Raw genomic sequence first — 19,282 nt, forward strand, 5'->3', positions numbered from 1 at the left:
TAGACTTAACACATATTTGGGTTGTGAAAATGGACGACCCTTTACTTATGAGGTTTCCGAAATATCTTACCATCGCTTTAGGTCTTTGGCCTTTGAAAGTTTCTACTTTTACAATGAAGTTGTACAATTTTTATTTTAAGTTAAGGTAAGAGTACTTTATAATACCTAGCCACTACTTTTAATTAAAATTTCTAGCTTCGGTTATTACATAACTTTCGTTTCTACACAATTAATTCAAGCTTGTATTATATTTGGCAAAGATTGGAAGGAGACTTCAGTAAATTTGGGAGTTACCATTGTTTATATGATAAACATTTATAAGATGCTTATAATAAAATCTCCTCAAATAGTAGATTTGATTAATAAAATTAATATAAAAGAGAAATTATATATTGGTAAAATTTTCCAGTTACACTCTAAAAAATATTACATACTGATTTTAGGTTCTTCGGATCATAAAATTTCGTCAATCTATCAGTCATTCGTAAAAAAAGCCACCAATGCCACTGTATTTTATGTAATTTATGGAACTTGTGGTATATCTCTTTATTTCATAACACCGTTTCTTGCACCATCAAAAGAACCAGAAAATAACTCAACAATCAAGCAGCACAATTTCATATTCTCCTCATGGTTTCCCTTTGATCCAAATCTACATTATGGTTGGGCATACACCTTACAATTGCTGGGAGGATTTTATGGATACGCTTATATAGTTTATGGCGGCGCCTTTTTCTTTTGCATGTTAATATTTTGTTCCGGACAGCTTAATATTTTGCAGTACGTTCTAAGAAACTTCACAAAATTTGCACATATGTATGAAAAAAATCACAACGTAAGTTATGGAGACGCCCAAAGAGTCATTATCAGATTGATTATGATGGACCATCAGGAAATAATTCAGTAAGTAAAAATATTTATCATGTTGTAAATTGCTTTAGAGAAGAAGTCTTTCCAATTTATGAAACAATCGAAAGAGAAATGAAGTTGTGATAATTATAAATATTATTAAAACACAAAAACTAGACACGATATTGTTTTAGGTTTGTTGAAACTATTGACAAATCATTACAATTATTCATGATGATGGATTTTATAATTTCATCATTTCAAATGTCTTTGCTCGTCTTTCAAATGATGGAGGTTCAATAATATTAAACTTTTTAAGAAGATTATTCCAATTATTATTTTTAGAGCTCTACTCCGCCTGTGGTGCAATGTATGGTGTTTTCCTATTTTTCAACTCTTTCGTTTCAATTATTTTTTACTTACTGGTATGCTCATTGTATTATTGATGACGTAAGTAAATAAAAGTAAAGTAAAAATTACAAAAGTGTAAATATAATTTATTTATTGTAGAGTTTAAACATTGCTCAGGCAGCCTTCGAATCCGATTGGTACACATACGAGAAGGACGTCCAAATGTATTATATTTTGATTATTGCCAGAGCCCAAAAGCCACTGTCTCTATCTATTGGACCAATTTACAAAATGAAAGTGGACGCTTTGCTAAGCGTAAGTAAAATTGAACAGAGTTATTATATTTTATTTCAATTATCTGAGTAATTTTTGTAGATTTTCAAAGCGATATATTCATACGTCGCACTCATACAACGGAACTAATGGATTTTGGTGTTCCATTAAATTTTACGTCACTGTCAAATTTGTAGAATACTAAGTAGATTACAAATGTTCTATGCAAAAATGTTATTAGATAATGAACTTAATAATGTAAGCACTTATACTAATTTAATGTTGATTAATATGAAACTTTTACGTAAATATGACAATGTATTGTTTAGTATGGAAGTTTTATGGTGGCGTTTTATTAAAACAGATTTTATTCGGATCTAAAAAGTCGGGACGGCATATATATATATAAAACAGGAAAGTTTAGAACGACAGTATATTATGTCCACTTAAAGAGAGTCCTTTCCGTAGTAAATATTCCTCCTTCAATATTTGATATCCTGGGCTCGCGTTCAGACTACGTCAGTGGCAGCTGTGCCGAGTCACACTTCATAACCCACGGTCTTTCTCTCCTCCCGCTATCTCACTAATATCTATTGCAGGAATGATCGAGCGCGGCGGATGTCAGCTTATTGGAAATTATATATCACTCGCCGTTGCCCTCAAACAATATACTAACACCGCCGGGGAAAATTAAGTAATCAATGAGAAGGGCATGGGTTGGTTTGGGTTTTCCCACTGTTACGCCGCGGAATGTTTTCCAGACAGATCGAACTTATGGAACACAAACCAGATGCTTTCTCTCTGTCTGCCCGCCCTACCTAACTTCTGAGACTATGGTAAATTTTATATAAGTGTATTATGTATGTAGTCAAAACTTCTGGTCACGATTCCCTGCAACATCCGGTACACCTTACATCTAAATCATATTACCAACTTTGTGTTGGTTATGTTCGTTTCTTAGTCGATTTGGAAATACATATTTAACGATTTATTTACTACACCCGTATTCCATTTCCTAATAGCTTTTATAAACATAAAAATGAATCATAAAAGGAACATTAAATTGTTAAAATTATTAAGTATAAACAGAATAATATTTAGAGATTTATGCAAAAGTTTTGAATTTTTATTAGAATTATTTTCTCAATAGAGCGGAGAAGGTACTATTAAAAAGAAAACTTGTAAAAGGTTTTACTAGTAATTAAACTGCCTAAAGTAACAGAAAAACTCAAAATTAAATTACCTTTTAAAAAGTTACTAAATGATTTGTTGAAACAATTAAAATTATAAAATATCTGGAATACAAAAACAACATCAATAAAATATTAAGTAAAATTTATAAAATATAAAAATACTAGGGAATATTTTAAAATATTTTCTAAAATGTTATGAAAACGATTTATGAAATTTGTTTAAGATAAAAAATTGTAAATTGTATATATTTATAAAAGACTGTCTAAAACGTAATAATAATAGTTTACCGTTATCGTACACAGGGCTTCTATTGAAAATAGTAAGTAGTAATTAATTTGTCCATAATAACAGAAAAAATAAAATTAACTTTTAAAAGAGTTACTAAATAATTTATAAATAAAAAAATAAAAGCAATCTAAATAAGTAAGTAAGTATAAGTTAAAAATTGTTTAAAAGAAATAATAAATTGTTAAAAATTATTAAGTATAGTAAACAAAATTATATCTAGTTTATACAAATGGTTTGAAATTTAGGTCAGTATTTCTTATTTTTTTTTTTTTTTTTTTTAATTTTCTCCTCTGAGAATAAGAAATACATAAAATATTAATACAAAATTGTTATTTAACAAGATCAGAAACACAAAAGATATAGAAAATGAAAAAATAATAAATTAAAAATTAAGAAACTTTTCTATTTTATTAGTAATTGAATTGCTCAAAATAACAAAATAGCCAAATACATTTTTTTAAAATTAAAAAATAACTATGACAAAGTAATTTAAAATTAAAACAGTTATCTAAAATATACGTAAATAATAACAAAAAAAAAATAAAATTATAATATAAAAAGAAAAGTTTCCACAAATATATTAATTTAAATTTACTTAGATGAAGAACTGTAAATTATAATAAATCTATAAACTATCACAGAAAATGTTTTTATAAAATTGGCCAAATCGTAAAAACATTCTAGTAATAATATAATTTTAACAATTTTAGGGACTCGTGAGGTTTGAGTCTGATGCAAATGAAAGACATGTCCGTAAAGCGTAAAATAATTCTCACAATGATATAGTTTTACCAATTTTAGTATATTTCATTTGTACAATTTAATTATACAACAGATTAATATTTTAATATAATAAAACTCGAGTAAAACAACAAAATTTCCACACATGCTAAAATTCGAATATCGTACACAATGTCTCCGATCGATTTTCCATTAAATTTTATAGCAAGCCGCAAAACAGTGATAAAGACTAGCTTTTTTTTCTATTCACAATATTTTCTCCATCTGTATTGTTTGCCAGAAAAATCAATATGAATTTTCCTGCAGCAAATGTTGGCAAGTCATCGATTGGGTTGAACATTAAAGTTTGCAAGTGAGTCGCTAAATAATAATAAAGAACAGTTTTGGTTCGTACACCATAATTTTTTATGTCCTGTCTTGTTCCCAAGCCTTTCGTATATTTATTGGGCAATAATGTCATTCTCAGGAAATATGTTTACAATATAAACAGCAAATGTAATAATATATTTGGTGAGGTCCTGACAGGACGCCTTATAATTGATTTATCGGAAGGCCGTAAAGTTGAACGATTCCCGGTTGGAACAATTGTTTGCTGTTTACGGCGCTATCTGACCCACTTAAGGTAAACAGTATGCTAACATGCCACATATAACAGGCTTTGCGTCGAAGACTGCATTATTACGCCCTTGAGTAATGCATTGTTCTGGCGTTTTCTGCGCCAAAATAAATCTTTGCGCGTTTTATTTTATTCAAATTTAGCGTTAATTATAGATTTATGTTGCACTGGGGAAACACCCGTTTTGCCTCCGTTGGACCGACCCATAGCAATGACGCAACCTAACCAGATAAATGCCGACTGGAAGAAAAAGGAAAAAGTAATTTGGATTTATTTTAAAAATTGTGTATTTCTACATCTGTACTATATATCTAAAAGTTTTAGAATAATCAAAGAATTTCATTTGAAAATTACAATTTTCCAATTAATTATTCAGGAAACTACTATAGAGATGAACCCTTTATTGAAGTCTGTACACATTTATACAAAACATACGTTGTAAATGTAAAAAATAAATTGCTTTGGCAGCGAACCAATTTCTGGAAATTTCCTATGTTTTATCTTCGAGCTGATGCGTGGATCCCATTTCGAGCTCTATACTTTACGTAAAAAAGCCATCCCATTTTCATATATTTGCCCTTTATTCGATGCATTCTTACTGTTGAAATATTTGTCATCGGCCTTCGCACTTTTAGAAGCTTCCAAATCATCCCATTGAGAGATTTCAAATGTATTTTTCACGATATGTACTTCAAATAAAGCGAAGTCAAAAAACCATTATAGTCCTAATAAATTTCGCAGTGTTGCGAATTCATTATTTTCTTTATTTGATTTTCATTTTATTACCGGTTTATGTGCCGATTTATTTGAATTATTCGGCCAGTTTATTCAATTTTTATTGGTTATGATCCTCCATTTGTGGAAGCATCTTAGTCGGTAATAATAGAGTGAAACTAAAAAACTTCTTATAATAATAATAATACATTTTCACTAAATCGTCCCTCGTTTGTGTAAAAAAAATATTCAAACATGTTTTTGTCCGATTTTCGATTGAAATTACGAATCGTGGGAGCCAATAAAGACCACGAAGTGAAATTGTTTGGGAAAGCAAAAGCCTATATGGCATTCAGAACTAAGTTAATGTAAAATCATTATTCAAAGTCAAGCTCAGATTTTTTGCACACTTTTGACGTCTAGTGGGTTCATTAATTACATTATTTGAGATGCTCAGGTTTCAAACACTGCTTCTGCCACTTCAATATATAATGTGGAACTTTTCTATAATAAATCGCTTTTCCTAACCCCGCTGACCACGTTTAATTTTATATAAATGTGTATTTAATTTTTCGCTACAGTTTCCACAACGATTCGATGCACTTTAATTAACGTTATTCGTTTCAAAAGATGACTAGCGGATGTAAACAATGCGAAAAGTCAAAAGATAAATTTCCAAGGTAAACCAAATGAATTTTTAAGTTTCTGTTGTTCAACTTCTTTAACATTCTTAGTTAGAAGCAAACAGAAGTAAAGTTTCAGCTCGAGAACTGGCGCGCACTTGCTGTCGATTCCAAAGTTGTGTACGAGTATCTCGCAGTTTCACACATCTGTTGACTAGTGCTATCTGCCGGTCCTTTTATTGTATTGGTACATTTGTATGCTCAATTGCATTCACATATTCGATCCGTGGAATTCGTTTTTTTTTATATTAATAAATATGTCACGATGCCATATGTTCCAGGTGCCACCCTGACCCAGTTATTTCGATGTGAAATATTTCTTGCTTTATTTTCTACATTGCTTTCATTCAAATAAAGGTAGTGTTAAATATGCAAACTTTCACGTTTAGTTTTTACCATCAGCATAAATAGTGTCGGGAATTTTACAGTTATTTTAGAGCATTCATGGTAGAATGCCAACTTATAATAAGAGAACATTTTAAAAACATACCTTTCGTTGAAACTGCTCATTCTCGTTTAACTTTTTACGTAAAAAATAAATTATTATTATATAAAATAATTTGTATCCTTTTTAATTTAAATAGTACCCTTTGTTACTTAATTATATGTACATGAATGTTCGTCCACTCTTAATTAGATACGTACTAATTTTAAATGAAGGAGAAGAAAATTAAAATGTGATATATACTCATAATATTGTACGATTAGTTTAAAAACTATAAAACTTTTCTTGATTTAATAAAATAAAAAAAATTGTTGAAATAATTTCTTAAGAGCGGTAAATTACTAAATGATATACAAATTCAATTTATAAAAAAGTTAACAGTCGAATATAAATAAAACTATGTTTACAAAAAAATTAAAAATAACACTTACAAATTAAAAGAAAAAATAGATTTAGAAAAGTGTAACATAAAAAAAATTCTTAAAAGTAAAAAAAAAATAAAAAAATATAAATAAAAAAATAAATTATATAAAAATTCAATTTATTAAATTAAAAAACAAAACAACTGAGAGCGGAATGAAAATAATAATAATTCTAAATAAAAATGCAAATAATGCTTAGATGTAAAAAAAAATAAATAAATTTAAGCTATTGAAAAATATTTTAAAAATAGTGAATGAAAATAAAAGTATAAAAAATATGTTAAATGGCAAAATTCAAATATATTTTAGTATTAAACTATAAATAAATAAAATGAATTAGAAGTTGATGAAATATTTGTAACATACAATAAATAAATATGTTAAAAATAAAATAATGACTAAATCTTTAAATAAATTTACGTTGTTAAAAACAATTAAAAGTGATTTAAAAATATAAAAATGTATTATAAAAATTCTAAATAAGTGTGGCATATTTTTTGTTAATGAGATAAGATATAGTTAATTATTTCATTTAATATTGGCCCCTTTGTAAAAAGACACCACTCTGTTAAGAACTTTATAAGAAGGTTATTTTAAATGAAAAAAGTTAAAGAGAGCAAAGTAAAGGAATACAAAAAGTTGAAATTGTTTGATGAAATATAATTACAGTATCTTTCAAACATAAGCATTGAATTTATTTAACTTAGTGTTGAAACTTAATTAAGGCTTGCCAAGAAAATCATACCGCATGGAAATATCTGAAAGATAATGAATTCCCTTCTATCGTTTGTTGTCTGCACTGGAATCCTTTGTACAGCCGCTAATTTACAAGACATTCGAAAACTCTTAGCTAAAACAAATTGCAAATATATTATAAAAATGAGTAAATCAAAAATGTTACGAAAATATGCCTTTCTTATATCCACGGACAAGGTAATTCCTTTGAAAAAGAACGCTTTAATTTTTGTATAATTTAATTTAGGTAAAAACAGAGTAACGCTTTGTCTTGTGAAGTGGTTTCTTTGTAACGTCTTAACATAAAGGATTAATGAAAAATAATTACAAAAAATTCACTTTAAGCGAAAGTTACTCCTAAACAACAAAACTTTGCTTATTGATTGAAGGTCTTTTTCCTGCTGAAAAGCTGAAATCAAGGCATTTAAAAAAATAATAAAAAAAATTAAGATGTTAAAATGATATAAGAATCAGTTTCGTCAGTTATTATTTGTACTGTAAATAGTTAGCCAAAAATAGTCAAGACACATAAATCTGCAAGAGTACCCAGTAGATTAGAAAAGACTATTTTCATGTAAATTTTAATCCTCCTGAAAAGTTTCAATAATAGATTTCCATTATGGAAATATTCGGAATTAACTCCCGGTGCCGGTGTAATTTTTCTTCACTCCAGTTTCAAATTCCTTCATGGACAAAAATAAATCTTGGTAACATAGTGCGACTTGAGGTATTCATTCCAACGCATCGTTATTTCCGTTTTCGTTTTCCAATTCCCCAAAAGACTCAATCTGTTGACTTTAATCTTCCGCTCGCTGTCTCATCGATTCGAGTGGCTTTTTATACACCTTGTTTTATTTGTTTTACGGTTATTTTATGTTAAAAAGTAGTAAAGTGGATACTGTTCAAGGAGCCAACCTCAAATGACCAGAAATTGTTTCCTATCCAATTACCGTTTTTATAGAGTAAGATGCAACGGGATTACTTTTTTATTTATATAATTGCCACATTAAGGAAATTGGGGCCTTTTTTATGGGCCACCGACGCCAAATTAAATTTTTATGGCTAATTATTTTCTACCCCAATAACAAATACAAACAATACAACCAGTCATATGTATAAGACTTGGTTTATAAACTCAATGTGATAATGTCACTTACACTTTATTATCAGGTTAATTTTACTAATTACGAGATAATTCTAAAGTTGTATACAAAAAAAATGAATACGAATGTGAACTTTGCAGCGCAGTGCAAAATAGTTTTAAACATGCATTTCAACTAGTTGGTTAGGCGGATTATTAAAGTTTTGAGTTTACAGTAATTAAGGCAAAGTTTACAATACAAAACTTTATAGAGATATCAAATAATTTACAGTGATTTTGGCGAGGCCATACATAATTTATAAGGACCCATATTAAATGTTTCCACTTCTCTTTGCTTTTGACATGATTTAATGAAATCGTAACTGTCACATTTTCATTGCATTTTGAAATGCAATTAATGTATACTTTTATAAAAATAGTAAATAGTATTTTTTTTACTATTTTTTGAATTTTTAAATTATTTTCATTATCCTGAAGTACATTTGTAAAATAAATAAATAAATTATGTTAAAGTTTGATATTTATGGTTTATTGATTGGACTTTATTGTCGTTTCAATGTATTTTTTATGAAACTTGAACATGAAAAATTGTAACTCTGGAAAGTATATAAACTGTAATCCTTGACTGGGAACTCTACATAATATGTTTACCATCCAAACATGTTAATTATAAAGCAAATATGGTTACACGTACCACTCAAACAACGCGATCTTGACTGGATGCAGCTAGTCCGACGTCCTTACTGCACAAATAAGAGAGTCCGAAGTTTAATGCGGGTTTGACATAAGCACTAAGTAACGTCTGATGTAATTAATAAACGTGTGCCGACCAACAATTAATTCCCATTTAGATCCATGGAAGATATTTCGAAACACATCCCGGCGAGTACAATTAATAATGACATTCCTATTGGAACTGATTGCAATGTTTATCACATATGCAATGAGGGTTTATTGTATTGCCCATTGTAGTTTAAATACTGACCAACTGGCTAGAATAATAAACGCATTGTTAAGTTAGTGGGACATTACACCTGTTGAGCGAACGAAATTATTAGTTGTATTATTATTGGTCATTGTGTTTCAGGAAGGGCTGGACATAAATTGAATATATTAACCATGATTCTCGATTATTGTTCAGAAGTTAACGCTATCACTTAAACGGAGTGTCTTGTTACAAAGTCAAATGATCATCGCATTAAAACTTTTATTGTTTAATCATTTACTTTTTTGATGTAAAATATTTATAGTTCATTGATGTTTATAAAATTTATTTATATTACTTTTATTAATAAATTTTTTAATATTAGTATTATAAGTAATTACAAAGCGGGTGGAAGTTTAATTAATGAACTAATCAAATTGATTAATTGAAATTATTTGTCTGATTCATCATTTAATAATAAATACATGTTGGATTTATGTTGGATTAAATTTGCTTTGTTAACAAACTAAAATCAAATCATTTTGATAGTTATTCTACATAATTATTATTATTAAATTATTTAATGCTATAAAAGAATCTAATTATGTTTAATAAATTAATATTAATCCAAAACTCAATTTTTACTAAACAATGGATTTGTATATATATTAGGTATTTATGTAAATTGATTTCTTCGATTTTGTCTTGGTTGTTATGTATATGGAAAATACATGTAAATGAGTAAAAGTGAAAAAATGTTTATTTAAATGCAGTTTATTAGCTTGTGTTTTCACTTTTTTATTTTAATTGTTTTAAACGTCTTTACAGAATTCTAGCACAAATTCTCGAAATGAAAATAATTTGATTTACCTTATCCTACCTTGGTACAAAAGTACACGAGGTATTTTGGATTCATCGTCATATTAATCTCTGTATACAAGGAAACAGTGGTTACTTTAAACACTTGCTTAAAGTGTTTTTGCAAATCAATGCAATAATTTTATTTTAATGCAACCTTTAATTGAATTTTTCTGTCAAACCGTTGTTCTGAGCGAGATTAATGAGACATATTTTTTGAATGCAACACGTAAATGAACAAATATTTCCATTTCAGAATCAAGTACAGTGAGTGGTAAAAAAGTTATGTCGATTTAAAAATATTCTAACATCGTATTAGGTCTTTTTCACCCGAAAAATAAACTTTTTTCATGTTTTATAAAATTGAAAATAAATTTCTAACTTCGATGCCCTTTTGTTCTAAGGTAAGATAAGGCAAATCGATTTATTTTTACCTTATGAATTTTGTATAAACTTTTCAGGGATACCCTGTATATATGTTGAATATCCATAATTCGAATTTTAAGGAACCGGTAATTTACTTAGATATTACTTAAATGTTAAAAATTATTAATAAAACGGAATACTTAAATATGAAATCGAATAACTAATGAAACAAGGAGTGTATATAAATTTTCATATAGAAATTGGTAAACATTTACGTGTTGCAAAATATGGATAAATAAAATAATTTTAAAAACCTCATAAATTTAAATGTGAATATAAAAACATAATTGCGTTTGTAAATATAAATGAAATTTATTATTTTACCCATAAAATTTATAAAAAAAAATTAATAAACTGTTGACTGGAAATATGTAAATAACAAAATCAAGGGACAACCTTCTTATAAATTAAAAACAAATACAACTGAAAAAGGACCCTAAATTAGTAAGTTTTAAAGCAAAGTTGTCACAGCCGACCCGTGTTAAGTTCGAGGCCTTGTAGTCTGTCAAGTGGAATTGGGCGGCCGTATATTACAGGGTCTAACCCGGACATCTATACGGAGATACCGGGGCGCTGAAGTTTACTGATTATTTGATGGATATAAAAATAAAAAAGGTTTTCCGTATTGTTTGGCTGCGAATAAAAGAGAAATACACTTTGGGTGCGACATAAATTACGGCGCGTTGGGGTTTGTCCACAGTAAAATACGTTCTGAAAGTTTGAAAAATTATTTAGTTCCGTAGTGTTTTTGCTTTTACGTGGATTAAAAAATCAAATTATGCAATGTGGCATTTTAGTTCCTATCGCAATTTTTTTTCCAACGAATACTTAATATTAATTCCATTTCCGGCTGCTCCATTTAATTACACATTGTCAAGCAAAAAAAGGTCCAGACGTATATATAAAATTGGCAAGAATTCAGCAGTTAGGCAAACTTCCATTCCGGAAACTAAGAAAAACAATCCTCAAGTAACAAAAGCTCGTTCTTGTTCCGCTTTCCGGGGCAGTTTATTAAACTGCTCCATGTTTCCGATTAACTTCGATGTTTATATGCAAGGATCATTTAAGCAGTTTCAATGCGTCTAGATTTGGCAACGATAAGTGGAAACGCTTTGAATTTGGAACAGTATCAAGATTTACAATTTAGAGAACACAGTTCCGACGAATTAATCGATGTTGAAACTTAAATACAAACAACAAACTTTCATCCTCACAACTATTATATTGGCTGGTAACAAAATCGCTAAAATATGCAATGAAACTCTTGAAAATAAAGTTCTTAGACCACAGGTATTTGCACTTGCACTTGGATGCTGTAGTTTGGTGAGGGGTGAACCGATGAAGAGGTAGGAAACTAGCTGGGAAGAATTTCAGGAAAGCCGGGGGAATTTTGTAAGGCACGCAGCTTGGTATGCGGTGCGCCGTCAACAAACAATGGCTTACACGAAACTAAATAAGTAGTAACATACGACCGCAATCGTAAAACAACTGCACAAATTGCTGGTGTGTTTGACGTGGCGTTTAACTCGACTCAGAAACAATAAAATGCATGGCTTTGACGAATAAATTATACCATTGTGCTGTTTATTTACTGCATTATTAACATCGGGAATTTGTTTAATTTTGCTTCGTATTTTCAGATTCCTCAACGGGGACAATGCGTTTCACATTTTTTAAATTTGAGGTAAGGATCGTGAACACTAAGAACACATTTTTCATATTGTGTTTGTGTGTGTGTTACATTAATTGTTGTTGTCGTTGTAAGCACACCACCCAATTTATTTCCCCGGTTTCAATCTAAATCAAACAGTTTTTGTTTTTCCGGGCTTTCGTATGCATCTCCCTGGTTTGCATTCATAGCAGTGTCTGGCAAACTCGAGTTGCAGTAGTTCACAATATATGTGTCTAGTTGATGAACTAGCTACTTGCTAGTTGCTACGATAATACGGAAATGCAGCTCCGTTATAATTTACTAAGATATTATAATAACACTAACTTTTGATTTAACTACAGTGCGGCTTTTAGAATAGCAACGATAATCATTATGCTACAAAATTCTAACAAGTTTTGCTATTTACAAAGTTTGTTTCATATATTTTATGAAGCTCCACACGTATATTTTGTGTACGAATAGTAATTTCCTCTTTTGTCTAATATTTGTCTAATTTGTCATTTAACAGTTAGTTATTCACACTAAAAGACAATGCCATGTAGGTGTTAATTACACTGAGTGAGTCAATTCCGCCAACACTTTAATCATCATTAATTGCTGTAAAAAGTCCCAATTTAATCTGAGAACCCAATTTTGTGGTCACGTTTATAATTTACTATGAAATTATTTTCGTTAGTTCTAGCGATAAAAACCTCGAATGCGAACAGCACTATCTCGTCATTTTATTAACGTAACGACTATGATATTAAAAGAACAATAAATGCACATTTCAGCAAGCATTCAAAATGACAATTAAAGGACGTAATCAGGACTTGAACTTCATTTAGTGGTTTGTTCTACACTCTCTTTTTTATTTTATTGGCAGAGTCGTATTTGAAATATTTATAATTTTTATTCTTATTATAAGTCGGCAAGTTTGTTTTTATAAATTTATATACATTTATGATCTATAATTTATCTCTATAACATTTTTACTTTTTAAATAAATTTTTGTGATTTTGTTTTTAAATTTCAGTTTAAATTAGAACATTTCTTTTTTCAGAAGTTTATGATCTTTTGATAAGAAATTTTTTAATTTAATATATATTTCTCGATTTTTTCCCTTTTTTAATAGTTGTTAAATAATATTTCTTAATATTTTTAAATATACTTTTTTTCAACAATTTTATTCTAAAATATTTAAGGATTTAACTAATATTATATTAATTATAATAATTTTTATTATTCAATTTAAAAAATAATTATTTTGTTTCAAAATTTTGTTATTATTGGTGTTTATTACAACTAAAACAAACCTTTCTATTGTTTATTTTATGTTAAGTTTATAAAAATCTCTTTATCAAAAAACAATATTTTCTACTATAAAAATATAAAATCAAAATAGAGCTTCATTCTTTGTACATGCTTGTGGATATATACGAAATTTCCCATTTTAATAAGTTGTTCTTTATAAAAAATTCTGATTGTTTAATAAATGTGATTACCATAATAAATATTAGATCAAAAGTACATGGTGTAAATAAATCAATAAAACTAGAAAGTTATATTTGGGAGAAGTATCATTATTTATTAACTTAAACAAAATTTCTATAAACGCACTGATTTATAATCGAAACGGAGCAAAAATACCAAATTAAAATTTTTAATTTTTTATAATTATTTTAGTATTAAGATTTTTTCAAGTTGAAAATTTTTAGTATTTATAAAATCATTATAATTTCTTTATGTAAATTGAAAATTGTGCAGTTTTTTGTAAATAACAATAAACAACTAGTTAAAACGCATTTAAATTTGTCAGAATATTCGGAATTTAGGGAAACAGTTCAACCCATGTAAAATAGTGAAAATGCATAATTTGGAGTCCGATTCTGGTTTCATTATGAGAGCATTGACGACGACGCGGATCGGTTATCGCGGACCGTCAGGACATTGTCAGCTGCAGTTGCACATCACGTCACCAATTGTTTTCCCCGGAATGATCAGAAAGAGTAGGCAAAACAATGACGAAACGGACAGTCGCCAGTGGAGCCAGTCAGAATGGCCCAATTGGGGAACATTACGTTCACTTCTGGACTTTTGTCCGACCTTTGGGGAACTAGTAGCCGACTTATCTTAACTTTGTGAACTGAGATGGGAAATTAACTCGCGTATTGTTTTAAACAGCGTGAAATGAGAATAGCTACTTTATAATATGGTATGTTATATCGTCGGGATCTGGTCAAATATAATGTTTTATTGGTCTATAAAGCTGTAATTCTTACAGGATTAGAAGTGGTCTTGGTGTCAAATCCAACGTTGTTTCCATAGAATGTTGCGGTTCTTAAATTAATATTTTTTTCCAGGCACTAATTTATAATTGTGTGAAACACAAATGTGACATCTTGTTCCTATGTCGAAACTAAATACATAAAAACCATTAAACACGGTTTCGTTATGACTGGAATTGAGTAAGTGCATGCTGTCATATAACAAATGTTTGTCATTCCTTTCACGTAGATTAAAGTTATTTAAAACGGAGTAAGTATACGATGTGGTTGGGGATTTTTATTTTTCATGAATTGACAAAAAAACTGTTTTCGTGAAAGTTCCCAGAATATAAATGATTGCAAATGAATCTCGCCCTCGGAACGCATATAAGCCACCTTTCCAACTTAAATGAGGTCACACCTCCTGTTCCACAATGCCATTTTAAGGTTCCAATACTGTTCGTATAGATTTCATTTTTGTTATTATGCTTATTTATTCATCGTATTAAATAATGTAAAATATGCGAATAGTTAAAGTACCATATGTAATAAGTCACAGTCAAATATTGTTTTGTACGGTATTATTTTAAACATGGTATTACAGCTTTCAATGGCATAACTCTTTATTTGAACTTTATTGCTTGTTCAATGTGAAACTCTTAATAAAATTAAAAATATTATATAAAATATAACACTGTATATAAAATTGCCAGAAATGCTTTTGGGAAACAAAATTTTTCCCATCGACTTGACTTTTCCATGTCGCTAAAATGAGTTTGGAAGGACATATATGTCAATATATTGATTGATGTTGAAGATTTTTCCATTACTTTCCATACTACCTTACCAATTTATAATTCATCGATGTCATATGCTAGTCTTGTCAATTCATAGCTTTCACTATTTTACAATAATTATTTTGATAGTTAATAATATTAATTTCAGATATTGTATAGAGAACATTGATTGATTTTACTTGTTTGAAGTTTTTTAGTTTTATTTAATTAGCTTCTACAACTTCCTAAATAAACGTATTCAGTATTGACGAGTTTTACGGACAGCATAATAGAACATCGGCATAAAACGTACGCGAATGCATTTTTATCCTGTTTTATTCAAAAAAAAAAACATCGTGAGCGAACGAACGGTATGTGTCCATTTTGTTAACTCAGAGAAGAACAATGGAACTTCGGTCGTTGTGCCGGTTCATATTCTGTAATACCCGTGTGATGCACTTATGTCGTGGCTCAATGGATCGAAACCCGTACAATAAACCTTCATCGGATTATTCCCAATTGCGGAAAAACTAAATTGGTATGTTGCGGCGTTCCCCATTGTAATTTCGGCCGTTAAAATATTGATATCAATTTTAAAAACGATTGTTGGAGATTCATTTGAAGGTCTGTTAATTAACAATAAGATTGATATAAGGCGGTTAATCAGCAGGTAATTAGCGAACCTCGGTCCCAACCAGGTCGGCGGTTACGCAGCCCATCAAATCACATCCCAACCGGTTCAGCATTCGAATTGCCGACTAAAAACGGCACGGCAATGCTGTTAAGACTGTGCAGATTGCATTCAGGTCTTTAGTTGGGACTAGAACCGGAGTTAGTTGCAAACCGCACCGGTGTGTTTGTTGTTAAGGCCAGAGGCCTTATTTACTTGTCGAGTCGTCGGGTACGGGGGCCCTTATTATCGTAATTGTCGGCGGTTAAGTTAATATATCGGGCACGTGCGCCACTGACACTTGTTGCTCGTCCGGTGTAGAATGCGGTGTTTGATAACTTCCGGCTAATATTCAGGTGATAATGAACGGTCGGGGTCTTTCTGACATATTGTTATGTTTTTGATAAGGAAATTAAGCGTGGTGGTGAGTGTTCGCACAGTGCCGTACTGTTTTAACAGGTTTACGTAACTTACTTTTCATCAACATAACCTAAGCAACCTTTCTTTTACTTTACTTTACTAAAATTTTATTTACCAAACAGATAGTTATATAAATTATTTATTAGATATTTGCAGTGGCACGTATTTGAACAATTTGTAGAATGTCCATAAAATATCTTAAATGGTAATAAATCTTGCAACGTATCCTGATTAAATCACGTTATTCTGTAATGTGAGAAAACGATTTTCATTTAAGTGTACGGTAAAAATTTACTCAGTTCATATTATACAAGACACATAAAATTAACAGACTAACTTTCCACATACAGTTAAACTAATTATGAATGTGCAAAAACAATATGTATAAAACTGTTAGTACATATATTTTATTTTCATTCTAACGAATTTATAAATTAAAAAGTACGATACGTATTGCATATTAAAATATAATTCGATAAATTAAACAAAATTTCGTACTAAACGGATTTATCTGGCGACCGTAAAAATGTACAAATAAATTTTATATCACACGCAGATTATTCATTCATCTAGAAAATGGCGTGGCTTATCTTTTATTTCATTCGAAAACTGTGGGTTATAAAAATATAAAATTTGATTTATTTCACAATAGGAGGCGCAATATACTGTGTGTCCACGGGTGTCGTTACAAGTAAAACAAACCACTGTATTGTTTATTTTATGTTAAGTTTAAAAAATTCTGTGTTATTATCTACTATAAAAATTTTATTATCGACTATAAAAATATAAAATCAAAAAGGAGCTTAATTCTTTATACATGGTTGTGGTTATATGCGAAAAAGGTAAACTTTTCTATTTTCCATTTTAATAAACTGGCCTTTATAAAAATTCTGCTTGTTTAATAAATGGTGTAAATAAATCAATAAAACAAGAAAATTATATTGGGGAGAAGTGTCACTATTTATTAACTTAAACAAAGTTTCTATAGACAAACTGATTTATAAAGGAGCAAAAATACCAAATTTAACAACAGAATAAAATTTACTTAATTATTTTTTAACGATTATAGTTAATAATAAAGAGGACAAACTTTTTAATAAAAAATATTATACTTGTCAAAAAATGTAAATACAAAAAAAATTAAAAAAGATATTCATGGTATTAATAAATCAACGATACTCGACATCATCATTATTTGTTTTTATAAACATTAATAAATTAAAATTTAAATTAATTTAAAATGTAGACTAAAACAAATTAAAAAAGCAGAATTAAATTTCTTAAATTTATTGGTCACATACACTATGGCTCATATGTAGAGCAACCTCAAGAAATTTTCATTTGTCTTGATAAAAGTGTACCTTCAAATATCCATATTATAGTTAATTATTCAATTTCATGCCAAGAGTTTTCAATTGGGTTGGGGTTTGGGTTTTGTGCTGGCCGAGACATTACACGTATTCCTTTGAGAATTGAACTATTCTTTAATTGCGTGCGTTTCGAATTGTTGCCATGCTGGAAGGTCTACCTTAAACTAATGTTATTTTCGGTAAATAGAATCACATAATTCTCCAGAATGTCACTATAAACGTAACAGCCCGTCTATCTTAATCAGTCAGCCCATGCCAAACCCAAAAAAACATCCTCAAACCATAACGACTCTTCCACAATGCTTCATAGTAGGCCTAGTGTACTTTTCATTAATTGGTTTCCTCACACATGAAATGCCATCAGATTTGAATAATTGGAACCGACCGAAAACAAAATTGTTTTCCATTGCCCATCTGTATACCTGTATTCTGTTGCAAAAAGTAGTGTTGCTGTTGTATTTTTTTACAGAAATGAAGGACTTCTTTGCTAATTTCCTGCAAAATCAGCTTATTTTAGTCTTTGTTATGTGGTACTCGTCGACACTGTTAAAATTAGAAATAGCCTTCGAAATGATTTTGCTCTGCTTTTCACCAGTCCAAAACTTTTGAGGTTAAATTTGTACCGAAAAATAAATACCCTAGGCACTTTTAACTTTAAGGAACGTTGTCGAACACAGAACTAAATTATAAAATCAACTATTGAATATACAGTTTGGTGCTTTACTTATGAAGCCTGTTCGAAATAAAGAGTTACATAAAGACTATGTTAATAAAGATATCTATATATAAAGAGATATACGAAATCTTTGGGCACTTAATTATAAAATTATTTGAAATTACGAAACGATTACATTTTTTAATTTGTTGCTCCACATATGAGCGACAGTGTACATATGTGGTTACTTACTAATATGAACATACTATTAGAGAAATATTTAGTTAGTTATTGGGTAATTATTAGTCCGTTGACATAGCAGTACATCTGATATTTAGAATTTAAGATTATAATTTGGTACGAGTATTTAGACTTCATTTTAAATTAAAAACAATTTTGTAGTTACACCTTTTTGATAAGTTTCTATAAATAATAATTTTTCAATAAAATGGATACTAATAAATAAATCCGTGGACACACTGTATATTATGTGTATATAGCATATATACAAAACAGTTAATTCCAAATATCTTATTATCGTTTCAAACAAACTAATTAATTTCCATAATTAAATTTTCCCGGATACACGTTACCTCCTAACTGATTGAACTAATCTATTTTTCTTGCATATTGTGTGAATCGCGGATTCCCATCAAAGGCAAACCACGAATACAAATACCGCTGTTTGTGCTTTCATTCCGAATTATCCGATTATGGTTTTGGAGTGTGTGTGTATGTGTTGTGTAGTTACTATTATTGATAGATAAACACAATTAAGGAGATCAAAGTGAGGGGCACAGATAGCGATATGCTGCCGCATACACAGTACGTGACCTTAACAAGGAGCGCAG

The 19,282-nt window shown here is 29.4% G+C and overlaps 1 protein-coding gene across 1 annotated transcript; it reads left to right on the plus strand.

The window, feature by feature from the left end:
• The first annotated feature begins 1,116 nt into the window (after positions 1-1,116).
• LOC109596279 (odorant receptor Or2-like) lies at positions 1,117-1,809 on the plus strand. Its single transcript, XM_020011787.2, has 4 exons — positions 1,117-1,143; positions 1,195-1,299; positions 1,360-1,515; positions 1,576-1,809. Exons 1-4 carry the CDS (start codon positions 1,135-1,137, stop codon positions 1,621-1,623), a joined length of 318 nt encoding a protein of 105 aa, XP_019867346.2. The 5' UTR covers positions 1,117-1,134; the 3' UTR covers positions 1,624-1,809.
• Positions 1,810-19,282: the final 17,473 nt, after the last annotated feature.

Source organism: Aethina tumida, chromosome 3, assembly GCF_024364675.1.
Source record: "Aethina tumida isolate Nest 87 chromosome 3, icAetTumi1.1, whole genome shotgun sequence".
Taxonomy (NCBI): domain Eukaryota; kingdom Metazoa; phylum Arthropoda; class Insecta; order Coleoptera; family Nitidulidae; genus Aethina; species Aethina tumida.